Source organism: Nicotiana tabacum, chromosome 4 (assembly GCF_000715075.1).
Source record: "Nicotiana tabacum cultivar K326 chromosome 4, ASM71507v2, whole genome shotgun sequence".
NCBI lineage: Eukaryota > Viridiplantae > Streptophyta > Magnoliopsida > Solanales > Solanaceae > Nicotiana > Nicotiana tabacum.
Genome location: NC_134083.1, coordinates 22,237,585 through 22,262,233, shown reverse-complemented (window position 1 = coordinate 22,262,233; position 24,649 = coordinate 22,237,585). Strand labels below are relative to the sequence as shown.

Below are 24,649 nucleotides of genomic sequence, written 5' to 3'. Positions count from 1 at the left end.
GATCCTTGGTTGACCCTGAACAAACCTCTTCCTCCGCTTTTTCAAAATACTGACCTCCATCACTAGGAGCCTATGTTGTGTTGTGAGGTTCTCACTCGGGAATCACCTTACAATCCTCATACAACCCCTTATCACACCTCCTGAGGAGAAGATAATCAATCTAAGTCTTAGCCACCATACTCCGAAAAGTAAACAAATGCTCCTCCCTCTTCGAAAAAATAGAGTTCACGATTACCAACTTAAAAGCTCTAGCAAAATCCAATGGTGAAGTACCTCCTCCGTTCTTAACCCCAAAGTCGAAGCCATATTTATATTAACTTATAAAATAGAAGAATATTTACACTGTTAGTATAATTGAACTTGTTATAGAAAGTAATACGCTTTATTTCTGGATCATTGTTTATAGTAGTGACTTATAGTTGAGAATTTTACAATATAATTACATGAAAGTTACGTTAAACCCCAAGATTTATGTCTTTTATTTTCTCAAATTTCTTTGTTAAATCATGGGGTTTTGACTCAGTATGACAACTTACCCACATAATTGCAGAAAAAAGCCATAGTTATAGATATTGGCACCAAATAACCAATAAATGTATATCACAACAATAATGTGTATATCAAAATGTATATCAAAACTCTATTTTCCTTCTTTGTGTATATCATAATATATATCAAAAAACAAATCCTTCTTTGAATATATCTATATGTATAACCCAAAAAGAATGATATTATTTTGTATATCACCATGTATAATACATCAAAAATAATGTGTATACCAAAATATATATCACAACTTTATTTTCCTTCTTCGTGTATATCAAACTATATATCAAAATTTTATTTTTATTTTTTGTATATCAAAAACTCATTTTTCTTCTTTGTATATCTCATTGTATAACACATAATTTCTTGTAGATATACACAAATATATATATGCTAAAATTGTTTTTCCTTCTTTGTATGCCAATTTCTCCTCCTTTACGGTCTTCAAAAAGTAGCAGCCCACTAACACTGAGATACATATTGATATAGCGCCCTTGTCTTCCTTCCCTTGGCAGAAACATATAAATCCAGTCCAGACGTGGCCTTGAGGAACATAAAAAAAATCTTTTGACTTGAAACAATAAGTTCATGATTTGGAATAGTCTCAACTAATTTTCTCTGTAATTTTCGAATTGTCATTATGACAGAATATTTCATAATGATTCCCAAGGATCGTAGTCTAACAATTAGAAACAAAAATATTTTATATGGGGGATTAATTCATCCGTTTGTGGCCTTGACTTTTTGATTCTGACGGATTCTCTTTTGTGTCGAGTCTTGCCTGAACAAGAACGATAAGAGTGAAGAGAGACAAAAAAGATAGGTGAGTATGAGAGGCAGTGAAGGCTATCAAGTGACAGTTTTTGGCAATTTTGAGGTGGAATTGGGAAGAGAAAGGGATAAGGAGACCACAAAGCGAGGTAAAGAAGGGTTACACGGAGAGAATAAATAAGGAAGTAAATTTTTTGGGATATGGCTATATAATGCTAATTTTTTTGGACGATATTTATCAAATATAATTTAAGGTCAAAAATTTACCAATTTCTATTGTATGTTGTCATCTGATGCCAATTTCTCTTAAATCATTATGCACACATAGGAGTGGCACAATTGTTTCTTTTCAAGTCGGATCAAATCATTCAAACGGTGGTTATTGGGAACCGGCATAAACATTTGAGTTGGAGTTTATACATACAATGCATGCAGGGCCGGTTTTTGGGTAAAGCCACTAAAGTCCAAGCTTTAGGCCCCCAACTTTAGGGAGCCCCACTTTTTACCCTTTAATGTTTTTTAAATTAAGTATTTTTACTCCTGTTACATATTTTGGTTAAAAATTCAAAAGGAAAGATATCTTTGTTCCTTAAAAATAGGCCGCTAACGTGTAAATGCAAAAAAATTATGGAAGAAATCAAGTGATTATTCTTTTTCTTATTAAATATTATGTTAACTTTTCCACTTCCTTGATTTTCATAATATTCGATTTTTTTTAAATCTTTCTCAGATCTTACCAAACATTACTACTATTATATTTTTCCTTTGTGCCTCCAAGAGATCTCATTCTTATGCATTTTTCCTCTATCAAGCTAAAGCTTACAAGAAGTACATTGAAAGCAACAAAAATTTATTTTCACATCAAGTTAATGAATCAAGTTCTTCTATTCCAACTTTTTAGTATTAAATTTCATATAACGTTGTTTTTCTTGATATCTTCAATACGTGCACATAGATTATCCTTTTAGTATTTATTAAAATTTAAATATGTCAAATAGAAAGTATAAATCCGGTGATTCAAAACTTAAGAAAAAAAAGAAAAGTTGAATCTTTGATACAATCCCAAAAAAAAAGAGATGATAGTACTCTAATCGATATACTCAATCCACATAAATTTTTTTTGATTCTTTTCCAAATACTTATATTGCTTATAGAATAATGATAACAGTTCCTGTAACAGTTACCTCTGGCCACCCTCGATCACAAACTAGAAGTTTAAAAGAAGTTTTTTAAAATTAAAATTGATAAAATCTTACTTAAGATCAACCATGACGCAAGAGAGATTGAATGGATTAACTATATTATCAATTGAAAAATAATTTTCAGAAGAAATTGATTATAAAATAAATATTCATAATTTTGCATCTCAAAAAGCTAGAAAATTAGATTTCAAAAAAATAATATATATGAAAGTTTTTATTTTAGGAAAAAAAATTAAAGGCCTCTTATGGAAATTTGGTTTTAGGCCCCTAAAGTATTGAGCCGCCCCGATTATGCATGACAAGTAAATCTTTATGTTAAGTATTAGGAGTTGTTGATTATTCATAAATTGATTAACTAACTTGTCATGATAAATGAATTACATTAATGTTATACAAAATCTTTACATTATTACAAAACTTAGAATTAAGATATTAGGAATTGTTTACACAGGATGGCCTTGGAGTACTATAACACTGACCTTATCGACCGACTGAGATGACGTGACCAAGTTAGCCCACAGAGATTTGTTACTTTTGTATCAGTTTTTTCTTCCATTTTGACACGTTCGGTATCTATTTTATATCAGTTCATTAGACACTATTAAGTTTTATTCACGATAAATAGGAATCATAACGAATTTGAGTGGGAAACTCATTTGTCATTTCACTTGCTTTACCTCTAAATCAGAGTGGCATCCAACAAATTACATTATATATATCTTGGGAACATGTTTGATTGAGTTGACTCGTTTTTCGTTAAAAACATGTTTTACTTAGAAAAATCATATTGTGGTTCATTTTTGAGTTTTTGTTCGCATAAAAGAAGATGAAATATGGTAAATATATAAGGTGTATAATAAAGAATGAAAATTAGCATTTTGATGATATTCCTAACTCGTAAAATTGACAACAATGTCTAAGTGCTGATTTAAGTATTAGCAATTGGAGTTGGACTGGCTAGAGGAACTAACCGAATTGGATCGAAATCATTTGCTTATTTCACAAACCCGATCCGAAATTATTAGATATGGTTTTGTATCAGGGGTTAGGCATAAGGCATGGATTCCAGGTCAAACCACGGATATGGTGCAGAAAATCAGAAAAATTGAAACTCTAGAGCATAGAAAATAATCAGTTCCCAATACTTGATTTACTACCACAGTGTTCAATACTTCAATAAATATTGCATTTTGGAAAAACCTGTGTTTTGTATGATGGTTAAATGCATTGTATACGGTCGAAATCGAGCTCTCCTTCGACATGGTAGGTCAGGTTCGGAACATGGCAATAAAGGACTGAAGATCGACCTCAAGTCCCACCGGGCTAGAACCCGGGGTTGGAACGCCCGCCTTCGAGAATATCGAGGTCGTGATCCAGGAATGGATCCTAGCCCCGAACGAGCTCGAAGAAACATTGTTAGCATAAGAGAAGACCGAAATATCCGTGACCGGTCGGATATTACGGCGGGAATCTTGGTACGTATCAATGAGGAACTGGCAATTGGCAAATCAAGAGATTTTTTACCTTTTATAGAATTGTACCTAAAGTAGGACTCCTCTACTATATAAAGGGAGTCTGATAATTTATTTAGCACATTGTAACCCGCATTCCAAAGTAATACATTATTATTTTTCTCTTTAAGCTCTTGTTCTTCTGTATCTCGATACCGATCAAAATGCATCTGGCTTGAGGGTGGCTAACCTTCCGAGATTGAAACTGTCCAATTCGTGTGGTTTGAATTTACTTTATCATTGTTTATTTCAATTGCAACTTAATTTATCACTTTGTATCAAGTTAATCCGCGTATCCTTAAAATCACTTACAAATTCAATTGTTATCCGAGACTGTATAGGCGCATGAGGTGGTGGACGGTGAACGAGCATCCATCGATCTTGCTCACGAAGAACCGAAGAAGGATCACGATCCTCCAGAATGAGAGGTGAATTTGACCGAGGCATACCTCATATCTTTTGCAGAAGCCGATGATGACCGGATCCAATGGGCCCAGTATAAAGGGATAAGTATAAACACCTAAGTATCCCTCGATGTGAGTGGTGATGTCTTCATCGAGTCCGGGAACCACCACGTGCTTGTCAACCCAATTGCAATCCTTTTTGACCGTAGGGAGGACTTTTTCAGTGATCGAGCATATGTATCTCGAGACCTCCTCACGCCGGCCTTGTACGGGGGAAGGTTTTTCAACCTTGAAATCGGCGATTACCGAGCACCCTCCAGGGACGAACATTTTCAATGGAGGTTCCGGTATTGGTTCTTCGATAGCAATATGCGAAACGGTCTCCTCAGTAGCCGGCCGCGAGGTAGAAGGAGTTTCTTTTTGGAGAATAATTTTTGAAGTCTTCACCGTTTCTTTGAAAATGGAAGAAAAATGAGGAAAAAGAGGAAGTTAAAGGAGTACACTTGATAGCTTGAGATGGAAATGAACAAGGATTCTTGCAAAGGATCTCAAATAACCAAAGTATAACTGCTAGAAAGTATTGAAATTTCGAAGGTACGAGGGTAGTAGGTTCGAATGTAAAGTTGGAATGAACAAAGGAATAGGTATTTATAGTATTTCAGTGGCGGTTCACATCCAGTAATGGCCGACCGGCGACTGACATGCATTTAATATCATTAAGACTTGAGTGACGAGACGTTTCGTTTGTTTTGTCTTTTCTGTCGCGGGGTATCGAAGTAAGAACCGAAAGCTCATGTCGTTTCTCGTCATCTACTCTCCGAAAAACGAGGGGACTATCTGTATACGGTCGAAATCGAGCTCGCCTTCGACATGGTAGGTCAGGTTCGGAACATGGCAATAAAGGCTTGAAGATCGACCCAAGTCCCACCGGGCTAGAACCCGGGGTTGGAATGTCCGCCTTCGAGAATATCGAGGTCGTGATCCAGGAATCGATCCTAGCCCCGAACGAGTTCGAAGAAATATTGTTAGCATAAGAGAAGACCGAAATATCCGTGACCGGTCTGATATTACGGCGGAAATCTCGGCACGTATCAATGAGGAGCCGGCAATCGGCAAATCAAGAGATTTTTTACCTTTTATAGAATTGTACCTAAAGTAGGATTCCACTACTATATAAAGGGGGTCTGATAATTTATTTAGCACATTGTAACCCGCATTCCAAAGCAATACATTATTATTTTTCTCTTTAAGCTCTTGTTCTTCTATATCGCGATATCGATCAAAGTGCATCTGGCTTGAGGGTGGCTAACCTTCCGAGATTGAAACTGTTCAATTCGTGTGGTTTGAATTTACTTTATCATTGTTTATTTCAATTGCAACTTAATTTATCACTTTGTATCAAGTTAATCCGTGTATCCTTAAAACCACTTACAAATTCAATTGTTATCCGATTTTGAGGGTAAACAGGCAAGTAAATCAAGTCAAACATCTCCAAAATAAAATTAATGAATACGCGATTGCTGTTTTATATTGAGGGTTTGATACAAATTCATTTATTCAAGGGTAAAAATTACTACAGTTTCAAACAAGTACCATACATATGAATATCTTATTTTCTACTATTCTCACTATTACCGATTGTTTTCAAGATGAACGGATGTTAAAAAAATTTCAGATAATAAGCAATTTGTGCGTTAGAGAGAACCAGTTGAGACTAATTTACATTGTATGAGGCTGGAACAGTACTACGGCTTTAAGATAAAATTATACTTTCCAATTTCTTTTAACATTTACGAGACATGTTTAAATGTTCTACGTTAAAATTGTAGATGTTAGCTAGCGCAACCAACTGATTGGACCAAATTTCTATGTTTTGTTCATCCAACCGAACCCAACCTAAATTCTTTGAAATGGCTTTGTATCAATCCCCCAACTATAAGTAATTCAATAGGAACATTCTTCAATCGAGAAACGAACAACACTTTAAGTATTAGGCACCACATTTGGGGAGCTATTATAAAATGTAATAAATGAATTAGTAATTTTAAAGTACCACCCCCCAAATTTTGGGGCTTGGACCAACATCAATTTTCTTGAACGTGCAATTACTTTAATTTTGATAGCTGAGTTACCTTGCAACTACAAAGTTAACTTGTAAATTGATAATTTTAGTGTGATTCATGTGTTGTGGTCTGTATTTTGAATGGCACGCACTCGTGTCTTCCAGCATTTATTCACGTGTTGCGGGAGTTGGGAGATATGCTTGACTTCTAACTAATTTTTTTTTTGGAACCCTAGAAAAACCCGCAGCAGCTATCATGTGTTGTGGTCTATATTTTGAATGGCACGCACTCGTGTCTTCTAGCATATTTATTCATGTGTTGCGGGAGTTGGGAGATATGCTTGACTTCTAGCTAATTTTTTTTTTTGGAACCCTAGAAAAACCCGCAGTCGCTACAGCCTCTGCCACAACCTCTGCCCTTCGGGTGAGCACTCTATGGTAAGCTAATAGCCTACAAACCACACAGGGGATGTAAACCGCACTAAGCAAACCCTGTGCGACAGGCTCGACCCAGAAGGAATTGAGGAAAAATCGATCCCAGGTCATCTGTATGGATGACCGCCCTCCAAACCAATTAGGCCATCCCGAAGGGATTAGCTAGTTTTTGTTGCTTTTTTCTCTTTAGAAGAAAAAAAAACTACTTTAATCTTGATGAAAGTATTCAATACATACTAAATTGCGGGTAGTGTGAGGTTTTAGTGATTCTAATTTGCTAGTTTTCTTCAAATCCATCAGGCTTGAAACAAAAATCCGGATCTAATTTATTTAAGATATTTTATTTTCCATAAAGAACAGGTCCTCAAAAGACAATTAATGTTGCAGTTTTGTAACTTGTGTTTACTCAGTCAACCTTTTTGTATTTCGCTATACCTATGGGCCAATTTCTCTAACAACACAGATTTATCGGATCGCCACTTCCTTTTCCTTCACTTCTTTTTACAGCAAACACATATATATTCTCACATATGTTTTTTAGCGACACTTTTGTTGGAGTGAGATTTCAGGTCTATTTTACTTAATTTCTTGATCCTTGCGAGTGCACTCTCTTTTTTGCATGCACTGATAGTTTGTCAGCAGGTGAGAAAATGGCTCCTATTCTGCTTCATGGTACTCTGCATGTCACTGTACACGAGGTTGATAGGCTACGCGAGAAGGGCGGTGGCAACTTCTTCAGCAAGGTAATATATATATGAGCTCCACTTGAATTTGAGCTGGTCCACTATGCATACATCGATTTTGAATTGGTCTTTTGCACTTCTGTATTCTTGAATGCATTATCCATTTTTTTTCTTTTTGGTCTTATGATTCATCAATTATCCCAGTCTTTCACAGTCGCTAGTTGTAGTCCCTTTTGATATGCTACGTAATGTTTTGTAAATTCTATATGAACATGAAGTTGGAATGTTCTTCCCTATAGGGGTTGGATAAGTATGCGATGAGTGTAAAGCTGTAAATAGCACACCGAAATAGGCACAATTCGTGTTCGTTTTTTCATTTTATTTTACCTCCATTGTTTTTGGGGAGGAAGGGGAGGGTAGTGAAGATATTGTGCAGGTATAACCTAAATCTCTGCCTGAACTCTGAGAGTATGCTGTTAAAATGGTAGCCTTGTTCTCAATGAACAAATTGGTAGCATGTTTATCAGAGGCGGATCCAGGATTTAAAACGTATTTGGGCAAAAGTGATACTTTCAGCCAAGAAAGTTTTTTAATGTTGGCTTGGTCTGTTTTTAAAAGAAAAAGAGAAACAAAAAAGTCCATAGGGGTGTTGTTTTGTGAAAAAAACAAAAGTGAAGCTAAAAAGTAAACAAGGGCATTCGAACCCTAGCTAACCACATATTCAGGAATAAAGCTTTAGTTGGTTCCTCCGTTTGCCACTGGACCAGAAGCTGATTTTACTTATGGCTTCCAAGCTAAAGATAGTTATACATTTAATAGATTTCTCGATACAAATATAAGGTTCGGGTAAAAGTTACTAGGTTCCTGGGAAACCATACCCGATATTGTAGATCCGCCCCAGATGTTAATACATTATTCAGCTGAATCGTGAAGTTCCATATTGTCTGGTAGACGTGTCTTACTCTATTGGTGTAGTTGAGTTGAGGTCATATATATTCTCAGGGTCAGAGGCGGACCTATGTTTGGAGAAGAGTGTCATCGGATACGTTAACTTCGGCAAAAATTCTAAATATATAAGTGTATATGTATCAAAAATGGTCATATATTTTGCTTGGAACCCTTAAAATCAAAAGTCCGATTGGGACATTGGTTGAGCAGTTCGCTCATATGCCCCCTCCACCTTTAAATACTGGGTCTGCCTCTGATTAGTGTAGCCATTTCTTACTCTGATGAATTTGTTTTGTCTGTATTTCTTAACCCATGATATATTCCCATTAACACTGTTGTTCCTCTAATTCTCTTTTAAGCTTTCACCCTATGAACTCTATTTTTTGTGGCTGATCTTTCTCTTAATTTCTTAAAATAACAGCATAATAAACTTCTGTTATTTTAGTTTATGAATCATGAATGAGCATAGTCTCCTGATATAGATAGCATGGTGCAATTCAGGGATATTTTAAACTTCAAATTGAAGCTTGTGGAGAAATCTAACTCTGCCCTAAAATGCTTCTGGCAGAAACACATGCTCCTTACTACTTGTGTTAAATCATCAAGACTTTTTGCTAATTGGGTCCTTCTCTCCCTCTCTGTATCTTGGGTATTTACTTAGTTTTCTGAATGATGAATAGTGGTGTTTCAGCTATGAAAAAGGTTAAATCTCAATCCTTTGCCCCTTAGGGAAGTGAAGCTGCTTTATGTGATTTCATGTACAGATATGTCCATTAGTTTCTGAGTAGAACCTGTTAGTGTTGAAACACCTACAGAACAGTGGACACTATTTCTTCTCAATGCCAAGTTAAAGTTGTATTTTATCCACCTCATTTTTTCAGCAAAAAATACTGATTTTGAAATGTTGTTTTTAAGTAACATGTAACTAAACGATGCAGTATAACTCTTCGCTTTTCCATGAATTCAGTGTTTACCATCTGTAATGTTCCCGAGACATCTATGACTTAAGTCATACACTCATGAAAATTTTCCATTAATCATTCATATATTTCTCTTAGATACAAAATGGACTCTTTCAACTTGTTTAGAAAAGGATTCTCCCTCTAATGAAATTTCTGATTGGTTGAAATCTCATATTTGCAGATTAAAGAGACCGTCGAGGAGACTGTAGGTGTTGGCAAAGGAGCTTCTAAAATATATGCCACAGTTGATTTGGAAAAGGCAAGGGTTGGAAGAACCAGAGTCATTGAAAATGAACCAAGCAATCCTAGGTGGAATGAGTCGTTTCACATCTACTGCGCTCATATGGCTTCAAATGTTGTATTCACAGTCAAAGATAACAATTCCATTGGTGCAACCTTAATTGGAAGAGCTTATTTACCTGTTAATGAACTCTTGGAAGGGGAAGAAGTTGATGAATGGATTGAGATACTGGATGAAGACAAGAATCCCATAAAAGAAGGTTCTAAGATCCATGTGAGGCTACAGTTCTTTGATATCAGTCGAGATCGTAATTGGGGACATGGAATAGGTAATCCTAAATATCCTGGTGTCCCTTACACTTTCTTCCCACAGAGATCAGGATGTCGTGTTTCTTTGTATCAAGATGCACATATCCCTGACAAATTTATTCCTAAAATCCCTCTATCGGGGGGTAAATATTATGAACCGCATAGATGTTGGGAAGATGTGTTTGATGCGATTACAAATGCAAAGCACTTGATTTACATTACTGGCTGGTCTGTATATACTGAAATAAACTTGTTGAGAGATTCGAGGAGGCAAAAGCCTGGAGGAGATATCACACTCGGAGAGCTGCTCAAGAAGAAGGCGAGTGATGGCGTTAAAGTACTTATGCTTGTATGGGATGACAGAACATCTGTACGTCTGCTGAAGAAGGATGGTCTTATGGCCACTCATGACGAAGAAACTGAAGAGTTCTTTAAAGGTACTGACGTGCACTGTGTACTTTGCCCTCGGGATCCTGATGATGGTGGAAGCATAGTTAAGGATTTACAAATCTCTACCATGTTTACTCATCACCAGAAACTCGTAATAGTGGACAGTGACATGCCCAATGGCGAATCAGACATGAGGAGGATTGTGAGTTTTGTTGGTGGCATTGATCTTTGTGATGGGAGATACGATACACCTTTCCATTCACTTTTTAGAACACTGGACACTGCACACCACGATGATTTCCACCAGCCTAATTTTGCTGAGGCTTCGATTACCAAAGGTGGGCCTAGGGAGCCCTGGCATGACATTCACTCTCGAGTTGAAGGACCAATTGCTTGGGATGTTCTGTTTAATTTTGAGCAGAGATGGAGAAAACAAGGTGGAAAAGATATTCTTGTCAACTTAAGAGAGCTTGACAATGTTATCATTCCACCATCTCCAGTTATGTATCCAGATGATCCTGAAACGTGGAATGTTCAGTTATTCAGATCTATCGATGGCGGGGCAGCTTTTGGTTTTCCTGACACACCCGAAGATGCAGCAAAGGCGGGTCTAGTGAGTGGCAAAGATAACATAGTCGATAGAAGTATTCAGGATGCTTATATCACTGCTATTCGTCGGGCAAAGAATTTCATTTACATTGAAAATCAGTATTTTCTTGGAAGCTGTTACGATTGGCAATGTGATGATGTGAAAGTGGAGGAGATAGGTGCTTTGCATCTCATTCCAAAAGAACTTACGTTGAAGATTGTGAGTAAGATTGAAGCAGGGGAAAGGTTTACAGTATATGTTCTGGTTCCAATGTGGCCAGAAGGAATTCCTGAGAGTGCATCCGTACAAGCAATATTAGATTGGCAAAAGAGGACAATGGAAATGATGTATAAACATATATTTCAGGCTATCAGAGATAAAGGTACTGACGACCACCCCAGGAATTATTTGACCTTTTTCTGCATTGGTAATCGGGAAATGAAGAAGAGCGGAGAATATGAACCTTCAGAAAAGCCAGAGCCTGATTCTGATTATGAGCGAGCTCAGGAAGCTCGTCGCTTCATGATCTATGTCCATTCCAAGATGATGATTGGTAAGATGTGGTTCACAAATTTCTGCTCTATCTTAAACTTGATTCTCTGAAATATGGAATTTATATGTCTTGAATATGGCGAGAAAAACTTTCAAGTTCTATAAGTTCCTTGAAATACTTTAAGGATTTAACATGGTAAACAATCAAGTTTTTGATTTGTTCGTTTGATCAAACAAATACAAGAGACATAGACTTTCTTGCATAAGTACTGCATAAAGTTATACTTAGAGGTGGATCTAAGATTTAAACATGATAGATTCTGCCTTTATTTTCTCACAACTGAAGCCGTTGCACTTTTGCAATTATGGGTTCGGACCTTAATATTTGATGAAATTACTTTCACATATATATCTTTCTCTGGTTTAGTTGAACCCATTGAGTCTATGTTGCATCGATTCCTGGTTATGCTAGCATCGCGTGGTACTAACTTAGTTTCTTAACAGTTGATGATGAGTACATCATAGTTGGATCAGCCAACATAAACCAGAGGTCCATGGACGGCGCGAGAGATTCTGAGATAGCAATTGGAGCGTACCAGCCTCATCATTTAACGACAAGTCAACCAGCACGGGGTCAAGTTCATGGTTTCAGAATGGCATTGTGGTACGAGCACATGGGTATGCTTGACGACACCTTCCAACATCCAGAAAGTGAGGAATGCTTGAAGAAGGTGAATCAAATAGCTGATAAATACTGGGATCTTTATACAAGTGAGAGTCTAGACAGTGATCTGCCTGGTCACTTGCTCAGATACCCCGTTGGACTTACAAACAATGGGGATATCACGGATTTGCCAGGAGATGGAAATGAGTTCTTCCCTGACACTAAGGCCAAGGTTGTTGGTACTAAATCTGACTACCTTCCTCCTATCCTCACTACATAAGCGGAAAAACATGTTGGCTAGTTACCTTAAGAGAAAATAAACACATAGTATATCCCAAGGAAACTGCAGTTTGTAGTGGGAATAACAGATGGTTGTTTGTCTTTTAGATTTCTAATCCAGGGATGTGCATCTGAGATTTGATGAGGCTCCTTATTTTAATTGTTGTTTTTTAGATGTTTTTCAGATTTATATACGTGTTCTGAAAGGATTCTAGTATTAGATTTGCATTCCTTGGAAATTTAACACTTCGTTATTTTCTTGTTGAACTCATTGTCTCGTTAATTAAGTATACCACTACTACATTGCACCAACATTTATTTTTTTGACGAAATATTGAATGAGCAACTTGACTGTATGAATTCGGGAGCAATCATCAAATCAAACTAATTTGTGCGAAATAAAACTGTATGGTCAAGCAATAACAAAGTCAGAAACTCTAAAAAGGGAATAATAAAATGCAAGAATGTTACAATGGGTATTCGAATTTATGACCTAAAAGCAATTTATGAATTATCCTTATCACTACATTAGAAGTTTCTTTTATGTCAAAAAAGATTCAACGGTTTACATATATATAAAAGATAATGTGATTATCTGTATGAGGACTCATCCAAACCATGTAGTTCCGCTAGGTAAAAATTGCACGGACGCCCTATTTGATTGACTCCATTTAACCTATACTCATATTTTTAAAATTATTTAATCTATACCCTAATTTTGACAATTTCAGACACCTCCTCTTCTTCCTCCTGACCTATGCGCTCCTTTCTTCCTCATCTTCTTTTCCTCTTCTTCTTTTCTCTCTCAAACACACGAGACTTTGTGTAAGTATTATTGATTGGATATGAAGTACACAATTTTATCTATCGTTATTTCGATGGTGAATGACAGAGGTAATGATAAAGTAATTAGAGGAAATTAGAGAGCACCAACGCTAGCAAAACAATTTGCTACGAATTGCTTCTTTGCTGCGTGGTAGTCTAATGAGGATTTCATAAAGGAGTTCGTCTGTTAGATTGTTGAAAAGAAAACATTAAATATAAATGTAATTCAAGAAAGAAAAACATTAGCGGCAAGTAGAATCCTGAACTTAAAATTATTTTACAGTTTTACTTGTAACAGAATAACTTCTTCTTCCAATTTGTTCTCAACATCACTTAAGTGGAAATTTGCACTACAAATTATGTGAAGTTTGCACTATCTGAAGTTCAAATATAACAAGCTGATTTTGTCCTAAAGTTTACACTACAAATTAAAGGACTTCAGACTAATTTTTCTGAAGTTTGCACTATGAAGTGAAGTTTTTCCGATTACTGTTGGGACCAAACACACTCACGCAAGTATACGCAGTCGTCAAGTAATAAAGAGACTAAAAGTCGGATGTCGAACCCACGAGGACTTATGATTAACTATTAACTAAATTAGACTATCCTAATTATCTAAACAAGAATTAAACCTAAAAATATTTGATTCTAAACTAATTAAATAAAAAATAAAAAATATAAATAATGAATTTTGAACAGAGAAAGAGCAGATTTTTATGATATCAATGTAATGAAAACGATCTAGGGTTATGGGCTATCTAACAATCCTATTGTATTCTTCAATTGAATCGACCGACTAATTTATCTAGCTTATTGGTTGACAGAGTTAATATTACTCATAAGAATCTGTCGAGTTCTTACTCGCCTATTCAAGCTAACCTAACGCCTATATGTCTATGGAGTTAGAATCAACAAAAACGCATTTATAATTCCTATAAATCAACCAAGCAAGGCAATTAGGTATATGTCTATCCTAACCACGAATCTGTTCCCCGATGCCCGAGTTCAAGAACTTGCCCTACTCAATCCTGTATGCAATATAGAATTCCCACTTTCGAGTTCAATTCTAGGTTCGTAGATAATATTCAATTGGTGATCAAGCAATCAAATAAATAAGCGCAAGATTGAATAAATAAACTAATATGATAAATCAAGAAGTCAAAATCAATATCCGAATAACAATAGTCATGAAAGAACCACAACCCTAGAACGTGAAGTTTAGCTCCATATAGACATGGTAGCCAAACAACAAATCATACAAAGAAACATAAAGATTACTAAGTTTGGTAGGAGAAAGATGAAACTTGATGAATTCCGGCCTCCACAGCTTTGTCATGGCTTTTCCCCCCTTTCCAATATGTTAGATGACCTAAAAGAGGTGTTTTTGGCCTATATATTGCGTACAAAAGTCGTGGGTCAAAGTTCTCCTATTTCTAATCCAAATTAGCTTCAGGGATTGATGCTAGGGTGGATGCGTCGCATTCACCTCGTCCTCCACTTCTCAGCTTCGCATGCTAGGTTGGATGCGTCGCATCCACCTCGTCCTCCACTTCTCAGCTTCGCATGCTAGGGTGGATGCTTCGCATCCACCTCATCCTCCACTTCTCAGCTTCGCATGCTAGGGTGGATGCTTCGCATCCACCTCGTCCTCCACTTCTCAGCTTTGCCCAGGTGCGGATGCTAAGGCGGATGCTATGGGCCGACTTCACTGCTAAGGGTGCACGAAATCTGATTTTTTCTAGATTGGATGCGACGCATCCAACCCCTCTTCCTCTAGCTAGAGCACCTTTTCTTCATATTTTTGCACTCCAAACACCCTAATTCACCACACACAACTCAATTAGTCATAAAACCAATAATTAAACCATGTTGGGCATTTTAAAGATCAAATAACATCAAGAAGTGGTTAAAACATGGGTAAAGTAACATCAACACATATCGAAATATGCCAAACATCACTACCCCACACTTAAACCTTTGTTCGTCCTCGAACAAACCATCCTATAGTAGACGAAACAAAATTAAGCTCTTATCATTCAAAGCACACTGCACCTATGACCATGGTTATTTGCAACAATTAGGCTCGAGAATATGCATCATATACACTTCTCTTTTCTTATGTCATTCTTTAAAAATATTTAAACAAAGACAACATGCTCACAACAACCCTAACCTCAAAAACTGACTTAATATCACTATGCACTCATGGCTTGAACACCCAACATCATAGAGAAGTCTAATAACGTTACCTATCCCTCGTGAAACCATGTGCCCTCACAACAAGAACAAGAGAGCGAGTTTAATCCACACATTCGAATCTCATGATCAATTATATTTTAATGACTCACATATATCAAAGAAAATCGCTCACTCTCACAAAGAAGTCACATGCATGAAATTGGTACCATAGGCTTGCCCTTAATGTAAATCTCTACTAATGTAAGCTCACTCGATCTAAAATCAATTAGGACTTTTTCATGGTTGTAATGTGGGCTAAGGGAAGGGTAGGATATATTTTAGGAATAGTGACTCAACCTCCTAAGCACTTTAACATATCACCAAATAACTTAAGCGCAGATTCTTCAATACCATTTCAATTTCACAAACAATATCACCCCCAAAACAGTCCCTTTTTCTTTAAGCACTACTTTAGTTCATACCCACTAGCAAAAACAAGACAACAATTTATTCATTTCTATTTTTCCTTCTTTTTTTTTTCCAAATTCCGCTAGTGGTGTAGTATGTTACAAAACAAGTGCACCTTTCTTTCTTTCATTGGTTCCACTCAAAAGTCACCCCACACTTAGTCCCTTCTTACTTCTTTTAGCGCTCATCTAACAATTAAAGTGCTTTAAGAGGTAAAAGGATCAAAACAATGTCAATTAAGAATAAAAAGAGTATAGGCTTGTAATGTGGGTACCAAATAACAGGTCTACAGGCTCAAAAAGGGTTAACTAGGGATAGATTTTATTTGTGATAAGCAATAAGCTCAAAAAGATCAAAGAAAGCCTAAAATTATTTTTCAAACCGAGCATCACCTACAATTTTGCTTCAACTCACATACCGGGCAAGTTCTAGACACAAGTACAATACATGGACTACACAAAAACCTCACCACACATGGCACATGACTCACTAAGGACGATAACATTCCGACTCTCAAATAATGCAAGTATTCACGGAGCCACGAGATATTAAGTATTAAACACAAGGTGAACATAAGTCATGTAAACGAGACATAGGCACCACAAAACATGCTATCCAATTTAACAAGGCATCATCAAGGGCGCCTAGGTTCATCATTCTTGCTCCTTTTATTCCCTAAATTTCTAATCTACTCAGAAAGAAAAAAAAACTACCCGGTTCAAACTACATCCCATGGAAAAGAACCGAGGCACAAAGAAAAATCACAGGGGATTATTACTACCTAAAGAGATGGTAGACAACCACAAGCAATGGCACGAGAGGTTACCATTTGCCTTACTGGGGTACCGGACCACAGTTCGCACGTCAACCGGGGCAACTCCTTACCTATTGGTCTACGGTACTGAAGCCGTCATCCCCATCGAGGTAGAAATTCCTTCTTTGAGAATTATACAAGAGGCTGAACTCAGAGATTCAGAGTGGGTAAGAAGTCTCTATGAACAATTAGCTCTCATTGATGGGAAACGAATGAATGCCATGGTCAACTTTATCAGAACAGAATGTCCAGAGCTTTCAACAAAAGGGCCAAACCTAGACAGTTCGCACCTGGAAAGCTAGTGTTGAAACGAATCTTTCCACATCAGGATGAAGCCAAAGGAAAATTCTCACCCAATTGGCAAGGACCCTATATGGTTCACATGGTACTAACAGGAGGAGCACTCATACTCTAAGAGATGGATGGAGAAATTTGGCCAAAGCCTATCAATTCAGATGCAGTCAAAAGATACTATGTCTAAAATTTTTGCATTTCTTCATATGATGTAATTAAACTACGCTTGACCTAATTCCCGTTTAAGAGGGGATATGTAGGCAGCAATAAAATTCTCATTTTTTCCCACAATCAGAAAGGCAAGCTCAGCCAACGGCACCGTATGCAGAACAGCCAGAGATTCGTATAGGTAACTGGGGCAGAATTTTGAGGATCAAAATTCCATGGCAAGAAGGTCGCAATGTCTCTAACAATGTCGCAGTTATTGGTTCATCTAATCAATTTTTAAATTGCACATTATTGTGTTTTGAATAACTATGCATGCATATTTTTCAAAAACTTTATTTTTAGCCAGATCTACCCATGGTAACTCGAACAGGATTCCAATGCGGAGCGGAGAAGACAAAGGCACGAACCAACCTCCCCCCGCAAAACTCATGATTTTTCTTTGAATGCAGGAACAAGAGATAGTCGCCAGTACGTGCACACCTTAGAATCACTATCTTCACAACAACAAGGCTATCGAACTCATCCACAACTAAGAAATACTCTGCTATCACCTATTATTTATTCGCTTCATGAGACTAAGCATTGTCTCAAATCATGCATGAAGCTAAGCCCTGCTTCCTCAACTGCATAAGGCTAAGCAGTGCCTTCCATTTGCATGAGACTAAGCAATGTCTCAAATCTTGCATGAGGCTAAGCCCTACCTCCTCAACTGCATAAGGCTAAGCATTGCCTTCTATTTGCATGAGACTAAGCACTGTCTCCATCCTGCATGAGGCTAAGCCCTGTCTCCTCAACTGCATAAGGCTAAGCATCGCCTTCCATTTGCATGAGACTAAGCATTGTCTCCATCTTGCATGAGGCTAAGCCCTGCCTCCTCAACTGCATAAGGCTAAGCATTGCCTTCCATTTGCATGAGACTAAGCATTGTCTCAAATCTTGCATGAGGCTAAGCCCTGCCTCCTCAATTGCATAAGGCTAAGCTCTGCCTTCCCATTGCATGAGACTAAGCATTGTCTCAAATCTTGCATGAGGCTAAGCCTTTCCTCCTCAATTGCATAAGGCCAAGCTCTGCCTTCCCATTGCATGAAACTAAGCATTGTCTCAAATCTTGCATGAGGCTAAGCCCTGCCTCCTCAATTGCATAAGGCTAAGCTCTGCCTTCCTATTACATGAGACTAAGCATTGTCTCAAATCTTGCATGAGGCTAAGCCCTACCTCCTCAATTGCAAAAGGCTAAGCTCTGCCTTCCCATTGCATGAGACTAAGCATTGTCTCAAATCTTGGATGAGGCTAAGCCCTGCCTCCTTAGCTGCATAAGGCTAAGCACTGCCTTCCATTGCATGAGGCTAAGCCCTGCCTCCTTAATTGCATAAAGCTAAGCACTTCCTTCCATTGCATGAGGCTAAGCTCTGCCTCCTTAGTTGCATAAGGCTAAGCACCGCCTTCCATTGCATGAGACTAAGCACTGTCTCCAATATTTGCATGAGGCTAAGCCCTTCCTCCTCAATTGCATAAGGCTAAGCACTACTTTCCCTTTGCATGAGACTAAGCATTGTCTCCAATCCTGCATGAGACTAAGCATTGTCTCCAACCTTGCACAAGACAAAGCATTGTCTCTCCTTTCATAACCACAAATGCTGCACTGTTCAAAACCCTTGCGTTATTCTCTTCTCTCGGGGCTAAGCTCTGCCCCCGGTTCTTACGCGAGACTAAGCTCTGTCTTGTTTAATGTCAAGCATCATGTCTTTGTATATCATGGGCTGAAACATCACCATTTTATCCAAAGGCATCATAGTCCGAAGGCATCATCCTCATAGCCGAAAGACACCATGCCATGGCCTGAGGATCTCTCAATATTGCATATCATTATTCAAAGGCATCATAGTTCGGAGGCACCATCTTCATAGCCTGAGAACATCATTTCATAGCCTGCGAATACTTTACCGCACAATTCATGGGCTGGGATATCATGGTCTAAGGACGTCATACTCACCGTCCAAAGACGATCTCCATGGTCCAAAGGGAATTTGCATCATGTTTAAATTCTTGCAATAATCAATATATATATTATGCATACATCGTGTTTTGAGTTTGCAGGTAAACCCATGAAATAACTGTTCTCCTAATTGGAGCAATCTTCGCTCCGGTTTCCATTCAACGTTCATATCCTTCAATTATTTTAAACGTAACCGATCACCGTCCAGAATATCTTGTCCGTTCTTATAATAACTCCATTGGTTTATTCCACTATTGGATCCGGAACTACACATGTCCTGATTCCTGTAAAACCAGGGATATGTAGGCAGCTCAGAGACCAAAGTCCGGCCTATATTTTTTTCAAATCACCCCATTCGGTCAAAATCGGTCATCATTTCTTTACCCTACAACTCTTTCATCCTTCCCGGGTAAAGAGGGGCAGCTGTTGATTTACAAGCATACACAAGTATTTTTCATAATCTTCCATGATTTTTAAAGACTTTAAATCAATTTATTTATGCATTTTATTATATAAATATCCAATAATTACCCTCCTAATTGCTTTTATGATGATTTAATCATCTAAACTTATCATTTACACCAATATGAGATTTTAAATATTTCCAGTGCATTTCATATAATTACATTTGCATTTTTCAGGGCTAAATTGCACATTTTGCAATAATAGCCCATATGTACATATAATTATATTATTTATACAAAAAATAACTTTTTATAATTTTATAATGTTAAATTATTATTTTTAATCATTTGCATGCCCAAATGATATTTTTTTTATTTATCTATTATTTTTATAAATTATTTATTTGTTAAAATTGGGTATTTATAATCTGACCCTAATTTCATAACTAATTTCGGACCTAACTACCCAAACATAGCCCGATTACCCCAAGCCCAAACCCATTAGCCTAGTATCCATACCCATTTAATTAACCCGACCCAACCCATGCTCAAATCCCAACCGTTGATCAAAAGTGATCAACGGCTCATAAACGACCCCTCATTTTCCTTATATCACTCATCTCCCAAACCCTAACCCCATTCCTCCAAACCCGCCGCCTTTCTACTCTCTCCGCTCTGAAGAACCCTAGCCCGCCGCCTCACAAACACTCCTCTCCTAATCCCACTTCTAATGGGATTTTCTTCATATTCACTTACCATTTCAATATATTTCCATTATTGGGTGATTCTCTACGGTATTACCTAGTACTTGCCTAAACATGGCAAGTACTCTTACTTTGATTCTATCCTATTTAACTTTCGTCTCTTGAATTTGGACGATATTGAGTCCAAACACATCTTTTTGCACCATGTGAGTCCGATTTGTTCGTATCTTGCTGATTCATACTTAACCCTAAGGTTGGGGTTTACAGATTCTCTTTGATTCGAACCAAAATTGGTTCAATCTTTAATTTTAAGTACTATCTCATCTATGTTCGCCTTATTATGTATGAATCTGTCTATTTCTGCTAATTATTTTTACTTGCCATAAATTAGGGTTTCAGATCTTTTTTATTTCAAACAAATCTGGTTCGATTCTGTATTTTGTGAATAATATTCATGTCTATGTTCATTTTATACAATATGTGACTCTTTGCCTTTATTTTCTACCGATTTTGTGGAGTTTACCTAAAAACTAGGGTTTCATAATTTTTCTTCTTTACTGATTGTTTGAATTAATTATATTTCCATATTTATGTGTTTAGTTCCTACACTATTTAAACCCCTCCCCACTCCCCTTTGGAAGTTCGAAAGAAAATCATTAAAAAAGCTATAAAACGAAATTTGTATACTCCTTACTCTTGAATAATCTTGTTCTGTACTCTGGTTCCCGGCCGGCTGAAAGCCAAGGCCAGAAATTCTGAGTTCTTACTATTTCGGTGATATTCACAATACTGTGGGATTCCTTTCTATCTTGTTTCATTTTAACTGGTGAGTTACCAAACCTTTGCCATTTCATTCTGATTTATCTGTCATTTCGTTTAATGTGTTACTTTAATTAGACTCTGCTAATCAAAATGCCATTACGCCCATAGTTTGAGACATGTTTAGACCTACTTTGAGTTGATTAATTTGATTCTGCCTAACCTATATGTCACTGATAGCCACCTCTTGAAGTTTAAGTTTATTATTATCCTGCTCTTTGAACATGCTCTCATATCTACTTCTATGGATTAGTTAACTAGGTATGGATGTATTCATTAATAGGATAACAAGTCTGTTTCTGAATTCACTATAATGTGGCATGTTTGATCCTATTTTCATCATATCTTGACATCTCTATTAACTGCCCTAATTAGTTTTCAGGATGTTATGGTCTATTGCCAATTAATATGATTTCTTCTTATGACACTAGTTTCTACACTTAGCCTAATCTGAATTCTCTTTTACCACTATAGATTTGTCTTATAACTTGCCTTGTTAGCATGTGATTGAACATATTTCCTGAAACTTGATTAAGTCTGCCTTAAGTTAAAGCATATCTGTTATTTGTTTTTATATGCTCAATTGATTCTGTCCTTCAGTGGAATCCATTGACTTCATTCTATTCCTCTACTATCTAGTCCTTTTGAATCTTATCCTTAGCCGGCTGAAAGACAAGGCTACTTAGATTCTGTCCTTTGACCTCCCTAGTGTGAGCACTGCTCAGGGTTCATTTGACACACTAGGACTTGGTCCCTAGTCTTTCCTCAGAATTATTTTTGATCAACCTCCCTAGTGTGAGCACTGCCCTGGGTTCTTGAAGCCCTTTGGAACTCTGACACACTAGGGTCTTGGGTTCTGTATGCTCAGCCTTGACATATGCTCACTAGGTGAATCACTCAACAATTAGTTGTTTTGTATCTATGAATATGAAATTTTGGAGCTGTTGTGAATTGTGAGAATGAAGGCCCGGCCTGTCCAGGTGTATTTGGGCCTGCTGTAGGCTCCCTATAGCTATATCTATTCTGTAATTTACTATATTCATTTTCGGTCTGTAATAATTTTGTAATAACAATTCTAGGGTATTTGCAAAAATGGGAAAGGGTTCTTATTTTATACTTACTATAAAGTGGGGGTAGAAATCCTGCCTATAGGATTAATGTTGTGATGTTGGATGTTATATGTTAGAAATCATACTTCTATGTGTCTTATTGTGTTCAGTCATTATGTGTTAGCAACTATGTCCATAGGCTCAATGTTTGGCTCAATTATGTTCCGTTACAAACCATGCCTATAGAAATGGTATGGTCCGATGTGTGTGTGAATTCCTGCTTGCATAATGTTTCATTCAGATTATAGAAATCATGTCTATAGGATTCAAAAACTGTTCAAATTGTAGAAATCATGTCTATATGATTCAAAAACTGTTCAGATTGTAGAAATCATGTCTATAGGATTCAAAACTGTTCAGATTATAGAAATCATGCCTATAGGATTCAAACTGGATCAAGTTATAGAATGCACGCCTGAATCTGTTTAATTGTTATTTATGCATGTTTATTGTGTTGATATCCTCACTAGAAAATATGTATGTAGGATTAAAATGAATAATTTAAGTCTGTTTCTATGACTGGCTACTATTTACTATCACACAAAACACCTAGATACCATGCTGGTAGGCTTAATCGTATTATGCTAAAAATCAGTAGGCAAATTTATGTAGGTCTTAGTAATCGTATTAAGAAACTAGCTTTGCGTATAACTATCTGCTCATTCGTTCAGTATCACATAGACATTCTGCCTATAGGATTCTGCGATTTTGCAGTTAATAAAACTTGTTAGTGCTAATCAGTTTGGCGTGCATTTGATGTCTAAATGCGGAGGGTAACTTGAGCCCATACTTGTTTCTATTTGAAAGTCCTAACTATTTTTGTATGTTGCCTAGTTTTCTCCTTTTTAAGTAACCTAAGTTAAGGTCTAGAACTACCCTGAAATAGAGGTCCAAATGCCTCCTGGACCATAAGCATGGGACGTGTAGTGCACGCATAGGGTACGACTTATAATCAAATAGAGCGCTTTAGGTAAACAATTTAAAGATAGTAATCGGGTAGCAGGAGATGATAGTTTGTGCCCGCTGAATAATATGAGTAACACCCCGTCTTGAGGGAGTTACGAAGTATTATTTATGTTGCACGGGGTGATACTTTAGGCTAAAAAACTTAGGACCCCCCCATTCCTGTTAAAATAGTTCTTTCTTTGTCCAAATTGTTTCTTTTCTCTTAGACTAATTCACATGATTTGAGTTCGGCCGGGACCCACAGTTGTGGACCTCGAGGAGTGCCTAACACCTTCTCCTCGAGGTAATTTGAGCCTTACCCGATCTTTGGTGATGCAAACTAGTAAACCTGAGTCATTTACAAATAGGTGCCCTAACGCACCTTAATCCGTTAGGTGACGACTCTCTCTTTTAATAACTCATCCTTTTAAAAGAGTTGTCACGACGTCGAAGCCCGATTTCGCGCGAAAGAGGGGCGCGACAAAGGGTACGCTCAAAATGAGGGAATTGATTACAATGAGGTATTTTCTCTAGTCGTGAAACACTCCTCCATTAGAGTTTTGTTGGCTTTGGTAGCACAGTTAAATTTGGAACTAGTTCAGTTAGATGTAAAAACTGCATTTTTACATGGAGACTTGGAAGAGGAAATCTATATGACTCAGCCAGAAGGATTCAAAGTTGTTGAAAAGGAAAATATGGTGTGCAAAATTGAATAATCGTTGTATGGATTGAAACAATCTTCTAGACAATGGTACAAATGATTTGACAAGTTTATGTTGCGACAGATGTACAAAAGAAGCAAATACGATCATTGTGTATATTTGCGCAAGCTTGAAGACTGATCTTTCATATATCTTATCCTATACATTAATGATATGTTGATAGCTTCCAAAAGTCAAGAGGAAATTGAGAAGTTGAAGATTCAACTAAGAAAGGAGTTTGAGATGAAGGATTTGGGTGAGGCGAAGAAAATTCTTGGCATGGAGGTAAAAAGAGATAGACATTCAAAGAAACTCTATCTATCTTATAAAGAATACTTGAAGAGAGTAATAGATCAATTTGGCATGAATGAGAACACGAAGTCGGTTAGCACTCCTCTTGCTCCTCACTTTAAGCTTAGTGCTGCTATGTCGCCGAAGAATGAAGTTGAACGAGAGTATATGTCAAGAATGCCATATGCGAATGCCGTTGGTAGCTTGATGTATGCAATGGTTTGCACAAGACCTGATATTTCACATGCTATCGGAGTTGTAAGCAGGTATATACATGATCCAGGAAAGGAGCATTGGCAAGCTGTGAAATAGATTCTACGGTATCTTTGTAATACTATAGATGTTGGGTTGATTTTTTAGCAGGAAGATAGTCAGTATCTGGTTGGATATTGTTACTCAGATTATGCAGGTGATTTGGACAAGCGTAGATCAACTACTGGTTATGT

The 24,649-nt window shown here is 37.1% G+C and overlaps 1 protein-coding gene across 1 annotated transcript; it reads left to right on the top strand.

Annotated features, from left to right (window-relative positions):
- The first annotated feature begins 6,840 nt into the window (after positions 1-6,840).
- Positions 6,841-12,712, top strand: LOC107772442 (phospholipase D alpha 1-like). The gene is made up of 3 exons (XM_016591954.2): positions 6,841-7,674; positions 9,706-11,605; positions 12,049-12,712. The coding sequence occupies exons 1-3, from the start codon at positions 7,582-7,584 to the stop codon at positions 12,486-12,488; spliced, it is 2,433 nt and encodes an 810-aa protein (XP_016447440.2). The 5' UTR covers positions 6,841-7,581; the 3' UTR covers positions 12,489-12,712.
- The last annotated feature ends 11,937 nt before the right edge of the window (positions 12,713-24,649 follow it).

Bases quoted from the DNA above. Each gene is read 5' to 3' on its own strand.
- LOC107772442 (XM_016591954.2), top strand. From the start codon at position 7,582: ATGGCTCCTATTCTGCTTCATGGTACTCTGCATGTCACTGTACACGAG. The intron at 7,675-9,705 runs GTAATATATATA...TCATATTTGCAG, and splicing joins GTGGCAACTTCTTCAGCAAG to ATTAAAGAGACCGTCGAGGA. The intron at 11,606-12,048 runs GTAAGATGTGGT...GTTTCTTAACAG, and splicing joins CCATTCCAAGATGATGATTG to TTGATGATGAGTACATCATA.